Source organism: Trematomus bernacchii, unplaced genomic scaffold (genome assembly GCF_902827165.1).
Source record: "Trematomus bernacchii unplaced genomic scaffold, fTreBer1.1, whole genome shotgun sequence".
NCBI lineage: Eukaryota > Metazoa > Chordata > Actinopteri > Perciformes > Nototheniidae > Trematomus > Trematomus bernacchii.
In genome coordinates this window covers 3,837,563-3,855,252 of record NW_022987641.1, presented here as the reverse complement: position 1 = coordinate 3,855,252, position 17,690 = coordinate 3,837,563, and the positions used below count along the sequence as shown (strand labels likewise).

The window sequence follows — 17,690 nt, the reverse complement described above, 5'->3', positions numbered from 1 at the left end:
GTAAAGCAGCATGTAACCGTATAATAAACGTATTATATTCTTTCAGAGCTCTTGTGGGCCACATCAAATGAAGTCGCGGGCCGGATTTGGCCCCCGGGCCTTGAGTTTTACACCCCTGGTTTAGGGCGTCTCGGGGCTCCAGGATACTCTACAACTTCTACAGGTGCACCATAGAGAGTATCCTGACTGGCTGCATCACGGCCTGGTACGGCAGCTGCACCGCCCTCAACCGTAAGGCTTTACAGAGGGTGGTGAAAACTGCACAGAACATCACCAGGACGGAGCTGCCATCCATGGAGGACCTTTACTCCCAGCGGCTCAGGAAGAAATCCCTCAGGATTATAAAAGACCCCCATCACCCCAGCCACAAACTGTTCTGTCTGCTGCCATCTGGCAGGCGGTACCGCAGCATCCGGACTAACCACCAGACTCAGGGACAGTTTCATCCCACAGGCAATAAGACTGTTAAACACCTGAACTTTGAAACAACATCCATAACATTAATCTGGCTGCTACTTAGAAATTATTTATCTAATATATCATATTCCAATAACTTGTATATAGACTCTTATTGCACTATTCCACTTTTTTTTACTATTTTTCTTTTTGTATTTACTTGCACAATTTTTTTCTGTTTTTCTGTTTTATTGTGTTGCACTGTTGGAGGAGCCTGTGACCTAAGATTTTCATCGTCATAACTACACTATGTTCGTATGACCAATAAAAGCCTTGAACCTTGAACCTGATGGAAACAAAGGAAGCAATGTTTATGTTTATGATGTTTAGGTTTACAGACCTTTGCATTCTCTGACAATGCTGCGCGCGTCCTCAGGAAGCGCACAGACTTCAGTTTTAGTGTACAGAGCGAGGATCTCCATTCCCTTGTTTTCATCCAGACCGCTCTCCACTTCCACCAGGTACTTGGCTCCTACAAAATAAAAGCACAGCACATACATTTTGTAGGCACAGAAGTCTTTGCCATTGTAAATTAAAATGAATAACAGGAGGTTTAAATCATTGAAGTGTGCATGTGTAAAGCCAAAAAGAGGACACGTACCACTAACAGAGTCAGCAAGGGCTCTGTTTCTGGTGGTCAGAAGAACCCGACTGTGGATATCAAAGGCCTTCAGCACTGTAGTGTCCCAGACGTCATCTAGAATGAGCAGGGATCTGAAGACCAATCAGAAATAGACAGGCGATGAGAGACAAGAAAACCAGAACATTTTAGAGTAAAGACAGCTGATTGGATAAGAAAAAAAGCTAAAATTATTTAATCCGATAACTTTATTCATTGAAAATGTAAGGCAATCTTTTGGTGGGGCAACAATAAGAAGTTTGATTTGAAAAACTTTAATTGAAGCTTTGAATGTTGAAATAAATGTAGAACATGGGGTTACTTGTCTTCATCAAATAATGGGGTGGTATCAATTTGTTGTTGCCGTTTAATGTTCTACATATTAGTTAGACAATTCAACTTCTGTAATAAATCTGTAAATAACGGTTCAATATATACTATCACCTGGCTGCTATCACACTATTTTATACATGCTAACCTTGTTTTTTTAAATACTGTTACTGGTACTGGATGTGTGTTTTGTAAATTGTCATTTCAATTTTGATCTTTAATATCTTGTGCATGCTTCTTAATTAATATTAGGCTATTTTTTGGCTCTTTATTTTTGCCGTAACAATGTACATTTCCCCTGAATAAAGGTATTCTGATTCTGATATTACTCCTTTTGCCTTGCCTTGCTGTCAAATGTAAATATTGATCTAAAAACCTTGGATATCTGCGCAGCATGAGGAAGCGCAGGCGCTCTTTGGCCTCATCCAGAGAGTTGGGGGTTCTCTGGAGGGACTGCGAGTCCATGTTCTGCTCCAGACGGAAACACAACGACTGGATCTTGGCCAGCAGGTCGGGTTTGTCCAGCTGGCCGATGGACAGCCAGTGGACCCCTCCCGGAAAGCACTCTGCAGATGGAGGAAGAGGAGAGGGGAGAAAGGGAACATCTCAGAGAGGCAAGAGGTGGAAGCTCCCGAGGACTGACAATCCGGAAAATATGTTTGAGACTGTACCATTATTGAGAGGGAACATATGTCACGGATTTCTACAATTATGAATGCTTATTTTTCCGTAGTTGTTAAAACAAGGTTTGCCAAACGTTGGTGTAGGAGCCAAAACGGTTATAAGATAAGATAAGGATAAGAAGTGCTTTATTGATCCCAATTTGGGAGATGTTTGCGTTGCAGCAGCATTAAAGACAACAAAACAAAACAATGCATTGCACATAAGTAGAAAATAAAGAGTAGAAATAAACAATACTAGAATGGAATTAAAGCAGCATTAAAAAGTAGAAAATATACAGCAGGCCGTGAAGATAACAAATCTATAAACTCTGACAATAAAACACTATTGAAGGGCTTTAGACACAATATAAAGCAGGATATTATTTACATTAAGAGTGTAGGGAATGGAATATTAAATATAAAATAAATGTAAAATGTAGAGTGTGTCCAGTTATCCAAAGAGAAACTATGGAGCATTTGGTCATTGTTGATTTTTTGTTTAATAATTTGTTTACACCACTAAATGTCACTTCCGTCAATTGTCCCCTGGGTGTGGATTAAGGTGTTTAGTCCACCTGTTGGGGTGTGTGGAAACAGAAAGAGGCTGATTTGGTTCGGATACATTTTGCTGACTGAATGGTTCTACTTTGGTTATTGCTATAGCACGGACTGCTTATTGAAAGAGTCACAATGATGAGCCAAGGTTAGCCTCTTAAGCTACATCATTTATTGGAGGTTTTGTTGCGACAGTTTGTGTAAGCCAGTGAAAAAGTATTCACCTTCGATGATTCCTAGGTGCCGGACAGCCTCAGCAGCCAGGACGGATTTTCCCGAGCCGGCCATGCCGAACACGGTGACCCAGCCGGGAGCCTTCTCCACCAGGAAGAGTTTCTCCCTGACCCGGTTCACAAGCTCCAGTCTGCTGACAAACACCACGGGCCTCTGTGGTACACCGCCTTGACTCAGCACGGCCTGGACTGATAGACAAACAGGGGAGGGATTAACCGACAAGATGTGAGGCTGTCAATCACTATACTTTCTATCTCATGATGTATTGAGCTACTGTAGTAGTGCAACATGCTCAATCAAAATAGCACCTACAGTACAACCAATAGTCACTGCACACCGCTTCCCTTTCTCACCAGTAGGGGTGAAGCCATCAGAGGAGCCTTTAAGTGCACTAAGTGATATTTGGGGTAAATCCCCATGAAGCAGATTGGCCAGGTCCTCGTATGCCTCAGTGATCAGGGCGTTGTAGAAGGAGATGTAGGCTCGGTTGTCCTTCCTCAGCAGCAGCTCCAGCAGCGCTGCGGCCTGATCCTTCCTGGTGGGCTGGAGAGAGACAGAGAGATAACAGAGATGAGATGTAAACTTTAAAATGTGCTTTTTACATGCTGCTATTTTGAAGATTCTCATATGAGCTGGTAAAAACATCCATGATTTGAAAGATGACACTGAACATGTTAAAGCCATATGTAAATGTCAATATCTAAAACTCACTGTGTAAACTGGAATACCCCTGATGTGCAATAACACTGCCTGTAAACATAACACGATATATATACCCTCCTGAAATTGAGGCTTTATTTTTCTTTCAATTTATATTTCAATCTGTAAACAGTACCAGCTACTCTATATTTTGTATATGTTTTTTATTTTTATTAACTGCTTCTTAGTTTTTTTCACCATGGTAAACGTATCTGTTACTTGTTTGTTTTTTTACTTATTTTGTTTTTATTATTAATAACATGTGGCTACTTTTTTAAGCCTACTCTTTCTAATTAATCTGCACTATACTCTTGCTGTTGTAATACCGGAAATGTCCCCGTTGCGTGACAAATAAAGGTTTTCTGATTCGATTCTGTAATACCATAAAAGCATGAAATTCCCTTATAGTCCAAAAGTCATATACGCCAGTGATACATTAGACATAGACAATAAATACATGCAGTTTCATTCAGGACTACGACAGGAAAAGATCAGAGCTATATCAAAAAGACAAGACTGTCACAACCACAGCAAGAGAGAAGAAAGGTGAAGAGATTTTTGTCAACAACATCTTGAATTTCTGGACATAAAACGGGAGATAAATTCAGAAAACATTAAACCAGAGTAAATCATTAGGAGAGTGATTCACTACATAAACAATGACAATGTCTTAGTGGAGGAAAGCAGGGACAAATCTGAAACAAAAGTTGTTTCCTGCTATAATTTGGTGGCGAGTTAAAAGAATCAGCAACACAACTGATAAATAATGACTCCTGCCCCTCCCCACCTTGAGCAGAGGCTTACCTGGGTCTTGATCCTCTCCTCCTCGTCCACAGTGAGCACGCCGTCACTGATCAGGTGATCCATCAGGTAGGAGGGCTTGATGTCCTGCTCCAGTTTGTGGCGGAAGCGCAGCAGAGAGCTCCGAGCCCCTTCCTCCAGAGCCATCTCGGCACAACACGGCAACCATGCAGGACCCTGTGTCACTGAAAATGCATTTGAAAGGGAAAAATATACAGTCAAAAGTATGTGGATACTTAACATTAAAGCCATATGTTTTTAATTCGTATTCCAAATCCATTCTACAACCTTTTCCCAAGATTTAGTGCAGCAGGGACTTTCTCCCATTCAGCTACAAGAACAGTAATAAGTTCCACTCATGATGGTTTGAACAGCAAACATATCTTAGCCTTTTTTGAGACAGGTTCTTACACTCTAAACCTTGGAATATCATTGCTTGAGTGACAGACAACTAATCTGAAAGAGTTTTGATATGAGTCATCTATTTTTTTAAACTGAAAGTAGATTTTCTTTTAAAAAATATATATATTACAGCAATACTAGACTGAAACTAATTGAAAATGAAACCAAATGTTAATTGCAGACCTATATGACGGACCCAAAAATACACAGAAGTATACGGACAACTGGATTTATAAAGTTTTACTTCTATGAATATACAAATACAAAAAGAGGAACCGGAAGAAGTGACTATACAAGCTCTGATTGACACATTCATGCATCAATAATCATAATCAAAACATATATTCTTAAATGGGCCAATATGCAATTAGTACTTTTCCTCATGGCACAGTATATTTTGATGCCAATACTTGTTCTACTTTTAGAAGTACAATATCTGAGTACTTCTCCGACCTCTGCATTTCAGAGCGTTTAGTTTATTTCATTCTAAAGTAATACATTCAACGTTCAAATAGCACACCTACCAGGTTAATAGTGTCTCCTCCACAACAACAAAGTGAGAGAGCCCAGCCACTTTTACACAGCTCTTCAGTGTCTGTCACTAAATGCGAAAGGGAATATACTGTCGAAACTGCAAGTCATGGCTCTAACTACCTATATTATCACAACCCTTCTCCTTATCTCTGACCTGCGTTTCTCTGACACACAAGGTTCATTTCAGTACTTGCCTAGACAAGTTTATTCCCTGCTGCTGGAAAATGAAACAAAGAAAGTAACTACAATACTTACGAATATCTTATTTTCTTTCCAATGAGGGTCTGTGTTGAACTGTATATGGTGTACGTCACGTTTTGAAAAATCCAGTGAGTTAAAGTGCTATTAATTCCTCTTGTTAACGTTTTACTACACGCCCTGTTAGGAAATAAGACAGCTTCCTGATTCACAACAAAAACAACTACCCCCGTGTGAAGCAGCCAATAGAATGGCGACATTATGCCATGTGACTGATGAGGTCATGCATTTCACTAAACTGTAACTGGGCAAACTGATGCTGCCTTGAAGGACCACTACTCTGCTCGGAAATAATGGTTTCCTTTCGTTTATGTGTTGTCTCCGGTATTCTCCGCGATACTTTAGCCATTCATTGTATCTATACATTTAACCATCTGTTGTTTACAGAACCTTTTTTCTGAAATTGTGAAACAGTCTAAATGTTGTTCGCCATGTTCATTTTACAACGCTTGGTAATCCAAAAAGTGTTAATTTAATTTACAACCCCCTGAATTGCAAGATGTTTGAACGGCATTTAAAGCTAGCATTGCTGCCTAGTGATAGCAGGAGATGAGAGCATGTTGTTTATTCCACAGAACAGGGATGAACTGATAATGCAATTATAGCTACCTGAAAGATTTACTGTATAATGCTTAAAATAAATAGGCTTGTTTTCAGACCTGCAAAGCTCTACACATTTATTATAAAAGATCTGTGGAGCAAAATTCCACCACTGTAGTTAAATATGTTAACCAAAATTAGCAGCTACTTGAAATGAATTTGGTCTAAATTGTATTAAAACGTTGTAAATCTAACATGTCTGTTGATCATAACTTCCCATCTTACCTCAACAGTCTAGTCAGCAATTGTTATGATAAAAATCTAATTTGTATTCATTATCCGATGTAACATCATTAATATTATGTATTATGGTTGAATGTAACTTTTTTTGTAAATTTTAATGTATGAATCTATGTAATAATTTAACAGCATTAAAGCTAAAACACAATCACACAAGGTCAATGTTTTTACGAGATTAAATATCATGCAATAATACAATGTACGACTTTCAAGATAACATGGAACCATATAGCTGTATTTTTTTTATATATTGTGTGATACCCTTCTACACATATTTTCCTCAAATAAATGAAGAACTGGTCAAATGTTTTCTTTTTATATAAACATTTATTATATTAATTGGGGGCAGAAAAAAAGAAAACAATTTCCGATATATTCACGTTAAATCTTTATAAAAGTACACATCTGCTTTAGCATCTCTCCTGTCCCCACGGGTTCTAACAGCCAACACAGCAATACTGTAACAACTACAGTACCTCAATATGTAACAAACATAGCAACTAAAAACATATAACAAGTATTTCACTGGCACATGAGTAAAAGTAGTAAATAAAACGTATGAGAAATTATTAACCAATTAACTCAAGTCAAAACTAAAATATATAAGTCAAACACAAAGATACTCATGCAGACTCTTTTTTTTGCAAAATCCTGGACAGTTTTTTCGCTCTCGAGCACAAACAGAAGAAACACTACTAAGACAGCATAATTAAAAGTTAGGATTTATTTGGAGGTGACTGAGTCCTGGGCAGTGTCCTGAGGAGGGTTTGCTGGTGGCGGGCTGCTGCTGAAAATCAGCTTCCGTAAGATACCCCCATAGGTCGGTCCATAAACTGTTTTATTGTAGTTAACCAGAGAGATGAACCTTGCTCCCAACAATGCTAGTTCAGGCTTGATAGCAGTCAAGCCAACTGGTACTTGTTCAAGTTTGCTCTGAGGTTTAGGATCACAGATGAGTGCCATGAAGTACTGCTGCACACGGTCTTCTGCACGGAAACAAAGAGAACAAGCAGTTAGGAAATGCCAAGAAGAAATCCATGTTTGGGAAAGCTAATAAAAAATATCTTCTTGAGGATGCATTCAAGATTCAAAGGTTTATTGTCGTAACATATACACAACTACGGTGTAGTTATGTAATGTATGAACTTAGATCGCAGGTTCCTCAACAGGGCAATTACAAGACATAACATTTTTTAGATAAAAAACAATAGAAATAAAAACAGTGCAAACTCAGGTGTTTAATAGTCGTATTGCCTGTGGGATGAAACTGATCCTGAGTCTGGTGTTTTTTTTTCCTGATGCTGTGGTACCGCCTGCCAGACGGCATGCATGTTTAATTCTTAATGTGTTAAAGGTAGGGTAGGTAAGAATGGAGAAACCAGCTCGAGTGCGCTAGAATTTGAAAGTAAACAACCGAAAAAAATCTGCCCCTTCCTTCAGACTTCCTTACAGAGCCCCTCCTCCAACACACACAAACACGCACATGACCAATGAGGGCACGAGATAAGTTTGTGCACGAGATGGAAGGCTGACAGGCAGGTAGGCCATCCAATTATCTGCCGCGGGCCGAGGCAGGAATGGTGAGTTTTAATGAGTATAAAAAAGTATGTATCAAACTGTCTGTTGCATGACATAAAAATAAATATACTATTAATTTTTTATTAATTGATGCATAATCCTCTTTAATTTGGATCACTCGGCATCCTCTCTTACCAACGAGAGTGCGGATGGGGTTGTCCTTCTGAGTGATGCTGAGAATCTGGCCTGTCAGGGTGACCTGCAGTGCGGGGGGCAGGGGGGGGTAGCTCCTCTCGGTCAAAGACTTGTTGAGCTCGCTGCAGATCTGAGCACTGACGCCCTCTAGTGCCTCCTCCTGGTTAAAGTCCCTGCAGAGAATATGAGGAAGGTTCTGGTTAGAGCTCTTTTTTCATGTAAAATAAACTTAGATCATGGTTATACAAAAAAGACAACTGACGGGCTGTGCATCCCGTCCAGCAGCACACTGGTCATCCTCTTCAGGCGGTCGGACAGGAGGGGCAGACCCTGGATTGGCCCCCCGACGGTGCTGAAGATGATGAGCAGCACCTCGTTCACCGCCTGAATCTGCTGCAGCTGCTGCTGGATCTTTTGCAAACGTGTCTCGTCAGTCATCAAGGTCTAGAAAGGAAAACAATTCAAATTCAAATTAGTTTGACTTTTTTTTTTTAAATACACTTATTTGTTAACTTGCTGAGATTAGATGAGAAGAAAAACTTAGCTAAGCATAAAGACAGGAATCAGGGGGAATCATAGTTGTTCTAAAAAAGCCTTATGAATAAGTTTTTTCCATGTACAATCATACAGTGTTTTAAGCAGATTATAATAACACATTACGGACTGTTGCAATCTTGTGCAATAAACCTGAATTGTGCACAGTGGCGACTCGTCATTAGGGGCAGGCACAGCCCCACCTAGTGTCAGCAGAAAGTAATTCAAATAATAATTCCAAATATATATATCAAAAAATATATTTTAAGATCATGTTTAGTCATCTGATTCGTCTGTACATTGCTGTTTTAGTCTGCGTTCTTCTAATTAGTGTCTACAGTGTGCCTATTGAGCCGTGTTGAGCGATGTGGGGCAAGCCCCGATCAAGCCCCTCTCTCTGCTGTCAAAATGAATGGGTGCTACACTGCGCATGCTCAGAGAATTTTCCTATTCAATGTGTGCTGCAAAAAAATAATCAACAGTGGGGCAAAGTGCTGGCAACCCCACCAAAACGTCATCTCATAATTCAGAGCTGATTGGCTGTAAGTACGTGTGCCGCGAAAAGTGTAGTTGTGAAGAGGAGACGAGAGAGAGCAGCTTATAGCGATTAAAATCAGTGAAACGGAAAGAAAATGAATGAAGTTGACCATCTACTGCAGCTTTGGTAAGTTCATTGTATGTCATGTCTTTTGTTGATTTTCTGTGTTTTGCCTATAGGCTATTGCTCTGCTGGATCGATTGATATTGTGACCTCGGTGATGAGTGTCTGTGTTTTCCTTATATGTACAGTCTATGGTGTTTTAATGCTGAAGCATGACGGGTGTTGTTATTGTCAAGTATTGCTTTGTGATGGTGCCCTTTACTGCATGTATTAAGGTGCATTACAATATGACACCCCCACGCTGTGTACGTAAATGTATGCGCTCACAGTGTTGCTCCGTGCTCTTTATTCAAGGCTTCCGACAGTATGTCATTTGACACTCCTTCCCCCCCCCCCCCCCCCCCCCCCCCTCTCTCTCTCTCTCTCTCTCGGAACCATGGATAGCCTACAGCTATTTGTTTACGTGTTTAAAAAAAGCACCAGAAGCTTATATATAAACATCTAAGTTGTTCGTGCCCCACCACTTTTGTACATATAAAAACGCCACTGATTGTGCAATACAATCACATTCTCAAATGTCTCAACACAATATGATACTTATGTAACTTCGTGTTTTTAAATTGCTGCTACTCATTTGTAGCCATGGATGTGTACTAATTTGTATTTTACTACAAATGTGTGTTTTTCTACCTATATTTATAAGTGAGCTCAGTCTTTATTATTGCATGCCTCTTTGACCTGCTATGCCACTTTTGCTGTAACACTGTACATTTCCACACTGCAGGACTAACAAAGGAATTCTGATTCTGGTTATAAGCATGTTTATATTAAGACAAAAACTACTCACAACATGCAACAACCCACAAAACAGAAATTGTATTGTATCTTCAAAACACAAACACTCTTTCTTTCTCAGATACATAAACAACTTCAGATCACTCTCACCTCAGGCAGCGGGCTCTTATCGTTCTCCCATGTGAGGATGCGGAGGAATGCGGTGTTGAGGACCAGGAAGGGCCCGGGCACCAGCTGGCCCTTCCCCTGACTGTGAGTCTGTTCTTCTGGGATGTTCGTCAGCTCCTCCAGGGCGGACTTGAGCCACGAGGTGGTGTGATTCAAAGCACCTAAAGTAGTCAAAAAGGTCATGCAGATTTAGGAGATGGTTCTTCTGTCAATAATAAGAAAGTCATGTGTTTATTCCACTGATATAATATCCGACTTTATGTTTCTCACATTAAAATCTGATATTTTCTAAAACGTGATGAATTGTGTAAGTACATTGCAACAGAAATGATCAAACAGACAGTATTTAAAGCTGTAGAGAAAGTCGTCCCTTGTTCACTCACTGGGAGTTTTGTCCAGAACGCTCTGAAACATTTCCCTCTCACATTCCGCACCGTGCCTCTGCAGCAAAAGCCTCAGAGTATCGACTTCAAAGTTGACTACATCAGTCTTCATCAGGTCCAGCAGTCGGAAGATCTCCCTGATGTGTCAAAAATAAGAGCCTCTGTGATGGACTTGCTTTTAATAATAGCAACATAGGTAAAACATGCATTACAGAAAAATCAATCTTTGGTCACGATGTCTCTAAAAGCTTTAATGTGTGCTTACCTGAACATTGTCACCATGTTATCTGAGTTTTGGCTGAGCTTCTTCATCTCCTCATCCCTAATGGGACAACACAACTTGCCCATGGTGGAGATAATGTAGGAGGCGAGCCCCTGGATGTCTACAGCATTATTGTCAGCCTGCTGACGAATCAGGTCCATGTCCAGCACCTCCATGATCTGTGTCCGCATCCGATTGGCCCCCGGATTAAGAAAGGACAATAAAATCTGTCCAGAGGCAAAAGATCATAATAAGTCTTACATTTGATCAGTAATGTTACTCGATTGGTGACTGTTTTTCTACATATAGTAGCCACAAAGGAGGTGATAGAGATGAAGAGAAGCAGATACAGAAGTATCTTCAAAATGGGAGAGGGCGCTATGGATAAATGTCGGGAAACTCGGCGAGAATAAATCTTACAGTGAAGCTGTAAACATCTCATTGTGTGTGCTGACCTCTCTGATCTCCGCCAATAATCTGATGGCCTGCCCATACTCAGGAGGGTCGTCGGTCAGCTCGGACGCCAGGATGTCCCAGAAGGCCTTGTGGAGAGTATCTCTAACTAGCTTAGTAAGACTTGAAAAAAGAAACGGAGGATTTAGTTTGGCTGAGGATGTAATCTGTCATGAAAAAATGGCCATTCATGAAATGGGCATTGAAGGAGAAAAAGTCAGTGTCGTTATCATGGTGGGGATGGTGCCAAAATACTGAATAACTGATAGATCATTTTTTTTAAATAAAAAACCCCCCCCTTTATTAAGTATCGAAAGTATTTCTTAACTTCTGCCTTATTATTGATATCATAACTGCTGCTGTCCCTTTCTTTGCACTTCCACTAAATAAATGATTCTCTTTTCCTCTCGTCTCCTCCCCTTCCCCCCTCTGAATGTCTCTGTCCACTTCACTGTTTGGTTTATTTCAGTGCTGTGCTAAAGATTAACATAAACACAAACACAGACAGATGTTGGTGAATACAGTAGAAATGGTAACATAAGGTGTACGGGTCAATGGGCTCTTTACTATAAAATGCCATCCAATTCTTATTATATTGAATATGTTTGATCAAAAGGTAGTGTCTCTATATCATTTCTAGAATATTGTTTATTTAGACAAACAAAAAAAGGTACTTTAATTCATTAAACATGCAGATTAAACAATTAAGATAATTTATTTTGAGTAATTCCACCTCTTGTCTTTAACTGAAAACATTCATATGTTATTCATTTTGAAATGTTGAAGTAGCTGAATAACATTTTAAGGTAGTCATTCTAGTTATGAGCAGACAAGCTATTATATAGTAAAAATGACATCAAGCCTAATGCAATTAGTGATCCAGTTCATGTGAATTGTTTTTGTAAAGCGTAACCTCACAGACTGGTATTTGGGTTCATTAATAATCCACAAAACATGATCAAGATCCAAACAATGTTTCCTACCTGCCCTCAGGGAGGCTTTCTGGTTCCACGTGGAAGTCGTGGTTCACGGCGATCTCATGAGCGAGGCGGAGATTGGACAGGTCTCTGGCAGACTCCATCACTTCATCCAGAGTTAAGGTTTTGGGTGGGCTTGCTGTGATACACAAATATTGAACAACCTTACTAAATAGACAATTAAGAGCTGAAACAGAAAAGTGGGAACATCAAATTTACCGTTGTGTTCGAAGAAAAAAAGAAAAAATACAAAAATACTTCTGCTTTAAATTGCTTTTGTCACCTTCATTGGATGTCATTGGAACAGTACTACATTTCACTGTACAGTATTTAATTTGTCATTCTGTTCTTGTTTATCTAAATCCATTTACATGTATGTGAGGGCTACAAGCCTCACAAACCTAAAGGTTATGCTTTTCTTTACATCAGACATACACAGACACATTGATTTGAAACAGCTTTATGTTTGCTAGATTGAGTGCACGCAATCTTGTTTAAAATATCTATTGTTAATTGTGTTGTGTGTAATCCTATTGTCAGTGTCTTACAGCTCGCTGAGCTGATGGAAAACACCTGCCTTTATAGATGTGTCAGCTAATTGGACTACGCCATTCCTCTCAAACCCTGAGGGGTGTTTAAAGAGGCCACTCCATTTAAGCCACCCCTTTTTACATTACATTACATGTTACTTGTTAGACGCTTTTATCCAAAGCGACTTACATACTCAATACTGTGGACAATCCCCACAGGAGCAATTTGGGGTGAAGTGTCTTGCCCAGGGACACAACGACATGCTGACTGCAGTGGGGTTTGAACCTGTGCTCCCCTGATCCGAACACCAACGCCCTACGCACTGCGCCACAAGCCTCCGTAGAGCCTCTTCCCCCTGCACGCAACAATGGACTGACCAGTAGTGCTATAAATTCCTGCAGTGTGGAGATGAGGGGGGGGGGTATGTGAGTTGCTCTTGGGCAGAAGAGCACACAGGATGTCACCCATTTGTGTGACGTTTTGTTTATGCGTTAAATGCTAGATTGTGTCTGTTTATATCTACACCTTTTTGTTTAAACCTAATTGATTTTATTACCCATCTTAAAACTGTACATATATTGGGTAAATAAAATCCTTATTTTTGCACCTCAACCTGCATTCCTGATTTTTGCGTACCCTGGTCCTTCACAATGTACATTTACTTACTAACAACATTCTTTACAACATTTAGCTATTTATTTTATTTTGACATTTATTAAGTTTACTTCATCTGCATTAATTGCACATTATTCTTGCACATTTTTATTCTACTCCGTTTCTTCTTGCACTATTTTTATAGTTTTTCTAATTTGTTTTATTGTTTATGTCATATATATTTATGTTGCATTGTAGGGGGAGCCTGGGACTTAAGATGTCCATTGCCATATCTACACTTTAGCTACTGTGCATATGACAATAAAGCATTTGAATCTTGAATCTTTGAAGTCTTGAAATATTATCAGCAGAATCAATAATACTCATTCTCAAAGTTTAGCCTGACACCAAACAAACCAGAGTGCCTTTCCTGAGAAAAAGATGACTGCACACAGGAATGAAATCAGTACGTCAGAGTCTGAGGGGTGAACTCACAGGAGGGCGTGCAGTGTTTGCTGGAGCCGTCGCTGGTGAAGCTCTCCCGGGAGCTGGCTGAGGTCACGCTGTCGCTGCGCTCTGATGACGACTCCAAGTCCTGCTTCTCTCCGTCGGATGTGGAGGCAGGTCGCTCATCATTGAGAGGCATCTTGGGTTACAGCTGCACATGAGAAATCAGTAACATGACTTAGCTTGTTGACTACAACTGTGATTTCTGAACGCTTCTTCTAATTGGTTCTTGTTCAGCAAGTCACAAGTTAATGAGTACAACTTTCACAGCAGCACAGGAACAGGTTAAGAATGTATTGTAAAGTTAATCATTCCCCCTTTGCTTGGAAACTGCTATTGGTATTTATACCATAGTAAAATATCACTGACAGTTGATGTCTGCTGATATTTATTTTCTTATTAGCAACACATCCCATGAAAAGACCAAACCACACAATAAATTAAACATTCTAAAAAGTATTTACAGAGCGGCCAAAAGCAGATTATTTCTTCTGTTGTTGTCCAACAACAAGTAAATGTGCCAAACTGTTGCACGGTGTGATATTTATCTGTAAGAAGACATTGATTTTGACACAAAGCCAATGTAAAGTAAACATATATTTGAAAACTAAAGTGCATTCAATGGATTAAATGGTCACTAACATGTGTTATTAACTCCTGTTTGGGTAACAACTGCTAAAACTGTGCTGGGTAGCTTTAGGGAATAACTTTGCCTAAAAACTAAAAACATCGTCCATAGCAAAACAATAGCTTAGGAAAAAGGTAAACGGAGACAATAACAAAACCATAGACTGCTGTATTTTAAGGAATGTCTAAAATAATAAGTCCACTGAGTAGAAAACAACAGACCAAGCCTTTACCTAACTGCCAGAGCAGTTAACAGATTGCAACAAAAACCGGGCACGCAAACAAAGAAAAAACAGCCGGTGGGCTAGTCTCTATGGAAACAGAGATAGCTGCCTTGTTGCACAATTTAACATCTTGTTAAACTCACTGATGATGACGCAGGGAGTCGTTATTTTTCAGTGTGTTTACTGCCACAGAGGGAGACAACACTACCCAAAGTCAGGACACAAACAGGACCCACTTTCATACCTAAATGAGCGCTTGAATTCTTTGAGGACAAAAGTGAGACTTTGTCTAGGCCTATCTTGTTTCTCCAGGGCAATACAGGACAACAGAGGGCTCCTCAACCTACAACACGATCCTGTTACACCTGTCCCACCTGTCTGTCCCACGCTAAATATACATACATTAACATAACAAAGAAAGGGACTTTTTTCAGACCAATATGAGCTAAAACCCATCTGTATCCTGGAAGTTATGTACATGTTTGTACCATTATAACACTTACAAATTGTATAAATTCACCTTGATTACTGTCACACCTTTACTGAAATAGGCCTCTTCATTTTCTAATCTGCTAGCACTGTTTAGGACATCCACTGCTGGCAGAGTGACCATTGGCTGTTCCTGTCCCTGGTCTCAGTTATCTGCTGCCAAAAATGAACGCACACTCCCTCGCTGCTCTTTTAGTTTAAAGATAGCTCAAGGGGTGAGGGGTGAGGGGTGTGTGACTTCCTTTCATGCGTTACATCATCTGCTAGACTCGACAGCTAGGTCACGGCAACAAAGAAGGCTAATTTTCAGAGATTATAGGAGAGAGATGGGAGCAGTACAGTTCTGGAAACTGATTACGGATTAGATCTACTCAGTCATCTGCTGCTTCATTACAAGAACTCCTCTTAATGAAGTCTGAATATTAGGTAAAATGCTGCAGTATGCAAAAAACAAGATAACAAGATCCAACATTTGACATGTATTGGCATGACAAAAAACAAATACTGATTTAAAATAGGTCTTTACAGTTTATTGTAGAGTAGGGCTGCAACTAATGATGTTTTTAATAATTAAAATCAACTAGCCGCTTGTCTATAAAATGTTTGACAATGGTGAAAAATGTAACAAAGATTAAACAATTGATATATTGCTCCAAAAGACAAAGAAATTCAGTTTACTGTCATGGTGAAGTAAAGAAACCAGAAAATATTCACATTTAAGAAGCTGGAATCTTGTCCCCTGTCCAATAGTTTAATTTCTTAACTATCTGACATATATGTCAATCAATCGTTGTACCTTTATTGTAGATTGTAAGACACAGCACTGGAATGCAATGTGCTGTTCACAATACATATGTCAATATCCATATCCTATAGCCTCAGGTTTTTTAGAAGAATGCAATGTGAGGTCCATAGGGTACATATTGTTACAGTAAGTGCTGCAGAGACTAAAGAGTGTTCGAGGATCAGATTCGACTGCAGTGTAATGTAAACAAAGCACAGGAGCAGGGGGGCGGGGCTAACCACACGGGGACTCTCGTTATTGGCTGCAGCTCCCTGTCTCTCCGACTCGGAAAAAAACATCCAAACACGCCTGAGCAGTGGGTACACGTGATCTGAGCAGCAGACCAAAACAAGAACTTCATGCACATTTCACATCGAACATGTTATTTATATGTCCACGCATGAACCCTAACAAAAACTGTCGAAATAAAGACATTATGCTGTTGACATTTAGGCAGTGTTCACCGTATTTGTTATTTGACCTACCACTGTGTCTATAACAGACAAATAAGTCATGAAATTGGTCATTTTCGCATGGCAGCCATTCTTTGACATTAGCGTTGTCGTGCCAATTGGAAGCTTCGACGACTGTACCAAAGTTTCCGCCCCACAACAAACCCAAACGTAAAGTAAAAATGGACGTAAAAGTTATCAACAAAACCAGCCGAGTGATTCTCGGTTTAAAATACAGTAAAATGTGCTTTAAAAAAGCGACTTTTACCTCATTCAAGTCTCCAGAAAGGGAGGCTGGTACCTAAAATAGCTCAACTCTGAAGGGAAGATTCGTCGACCTCGTCCTGTAATGCTCGTCTCTTCGTGTAAAGGGCTGTAGTTTCCCCAGCTGGCCATGAGGACAAATAGGCGAATCTATTACTCACACAGGGGTGATCAACCGCCAAATAATGGCAATAAACGGATTTTGAGTACAAATTGGAGTATGTGGAATAAAACAGAAGTATTTTAAAATGAAATACACATATTTCAGCTCGGTAAAGGCAATATAATACAATATTATACTCTATCGCCCTTGGTAGAAATGGTACGCTCCGCTCTGTTTCAGGAGAGGACGTCTTGTTTACGGATGTGACCTCAGTGACAGAGGGAAGTTTGTTTTTGAAAGATAAACAACCAATTGAACCAACCTAAACATTTATTTTTTAAGGCTTCTTTGCGGCATCTAAAGTATGGAAATGTATTTTAAACGTTTCCGACACCGATGATAAAATAAAAAAAAGGAACAAAAGTTTGGGTAGGCCTATTGTAATAACTAAATATATTTGTACAAGATGTTTTTCTACATTGTTGTCTTTGGGACTCGCCCCAAATTTGAAAGTAAATATACCTCAAGGGAAGTCATTACATTTTGGTTAAAGGTGGGGTAGGTAATTTTGGAAAAACCAGCTCGAGTGCGCTAGAATTTGAAAATACACAGCCGGAACAAATCTGCCACTTCCTTACAGAGCCCCTCCTCCAACACACACGAAAGCGGCAAGCGCCCTAACCCAGACCTTGCAGAGCCTCTCTGGAGGTAATTGTAATTTTTCAATTTTGCCCACTCAGATGCCACATAACAACAAGCAGATTAAATGCTGGTAAAATCTTTCCGACACCTTACCTTTCCAAACCCTTTCCATAGTTGATCTCAAACTAGATTAACTG

General features: G+C 39.8%; 2 protein-coding genes across 4 annotated transcripts in view; both read right to left on the bottom strand.

The window, feature by feature from the left end:
* The window catches only part of apaf1 (apoptotic peptidase activating factor 1), a 51,205-nt gene extending 45,513 nt beyond the window's left edge, over positions 1-5,692 (bottom strand). For 2 of the 3 annotated variants that reach the window (XM_034133408.1, XM_034133410.1), the window contains exons 1-7: positions 5,548-5,692; positions 4,360-4,541; positions 3,210-3,399; positions 2,847-3,044; positions 1,782-1,971; positions 1,058-1,170; positions 797-928 (exon numbers count right to left, since the gene is read on the bottom strand). In XM_034133408.1, coding sequence (XP_033989299.1) covers positions 797-928; positions 1,058-1,170; positions 1,782-1,971; positions 2,847-3,044; positions 3,210-3,399; positions 4,360-4,503 — 967 coding nt within the window. In that variant the 5' untranslated portion in view covers positions 4,504-4,541; positions 5,548-5,692. Of the gene's footprint in view, positions 1-796; positions 929-1,057; positions 1,171-1,781; positions 1,972-2,846; positions 3,045-3,209; positions 3,400-4,359; positions 4,542-5,282; positions 5,387-5,547 lie in introns of those variants that run through there. The other variant, XM_034133409.1, reaches the window with a different exon arrangement.
* Positions 5,693-6,754: 1,062 nt separating this feature from the next.
* tcp11l2 (t-complex 11, testis-specific-like 2) lies at positions 6,755-16,901 on the bottom strand. The gene is made up of 10 exons (XM_034133532.1): positions 16,753-16,901; positions 13,897-14,059; positions 12,283-12,415; positions 11,302-11,422; positions 10,850-11,073; positions 10,585-10,721; positions 10,184-10,362; positions 8,366-8,547; positions 8,104-8,276; positions 6,755-7,376 (listed from the first exon to the last, which is right to left on the bottom strand). Exons 2-10 carry the CDS (start codon positions 14,045-14,047, stop codon positions 7,114-7,116), a joined length of 1,563 nt encoding a protein of 520 aa, XP_033989423.1. The 5' UTR covers positions 14,048-14,059; positions 16,753-16,901; the 3' UTR covers positions 6,755-7,113.
* Positions 16,902-17,690: the final 789 nt, after the last annotated feature.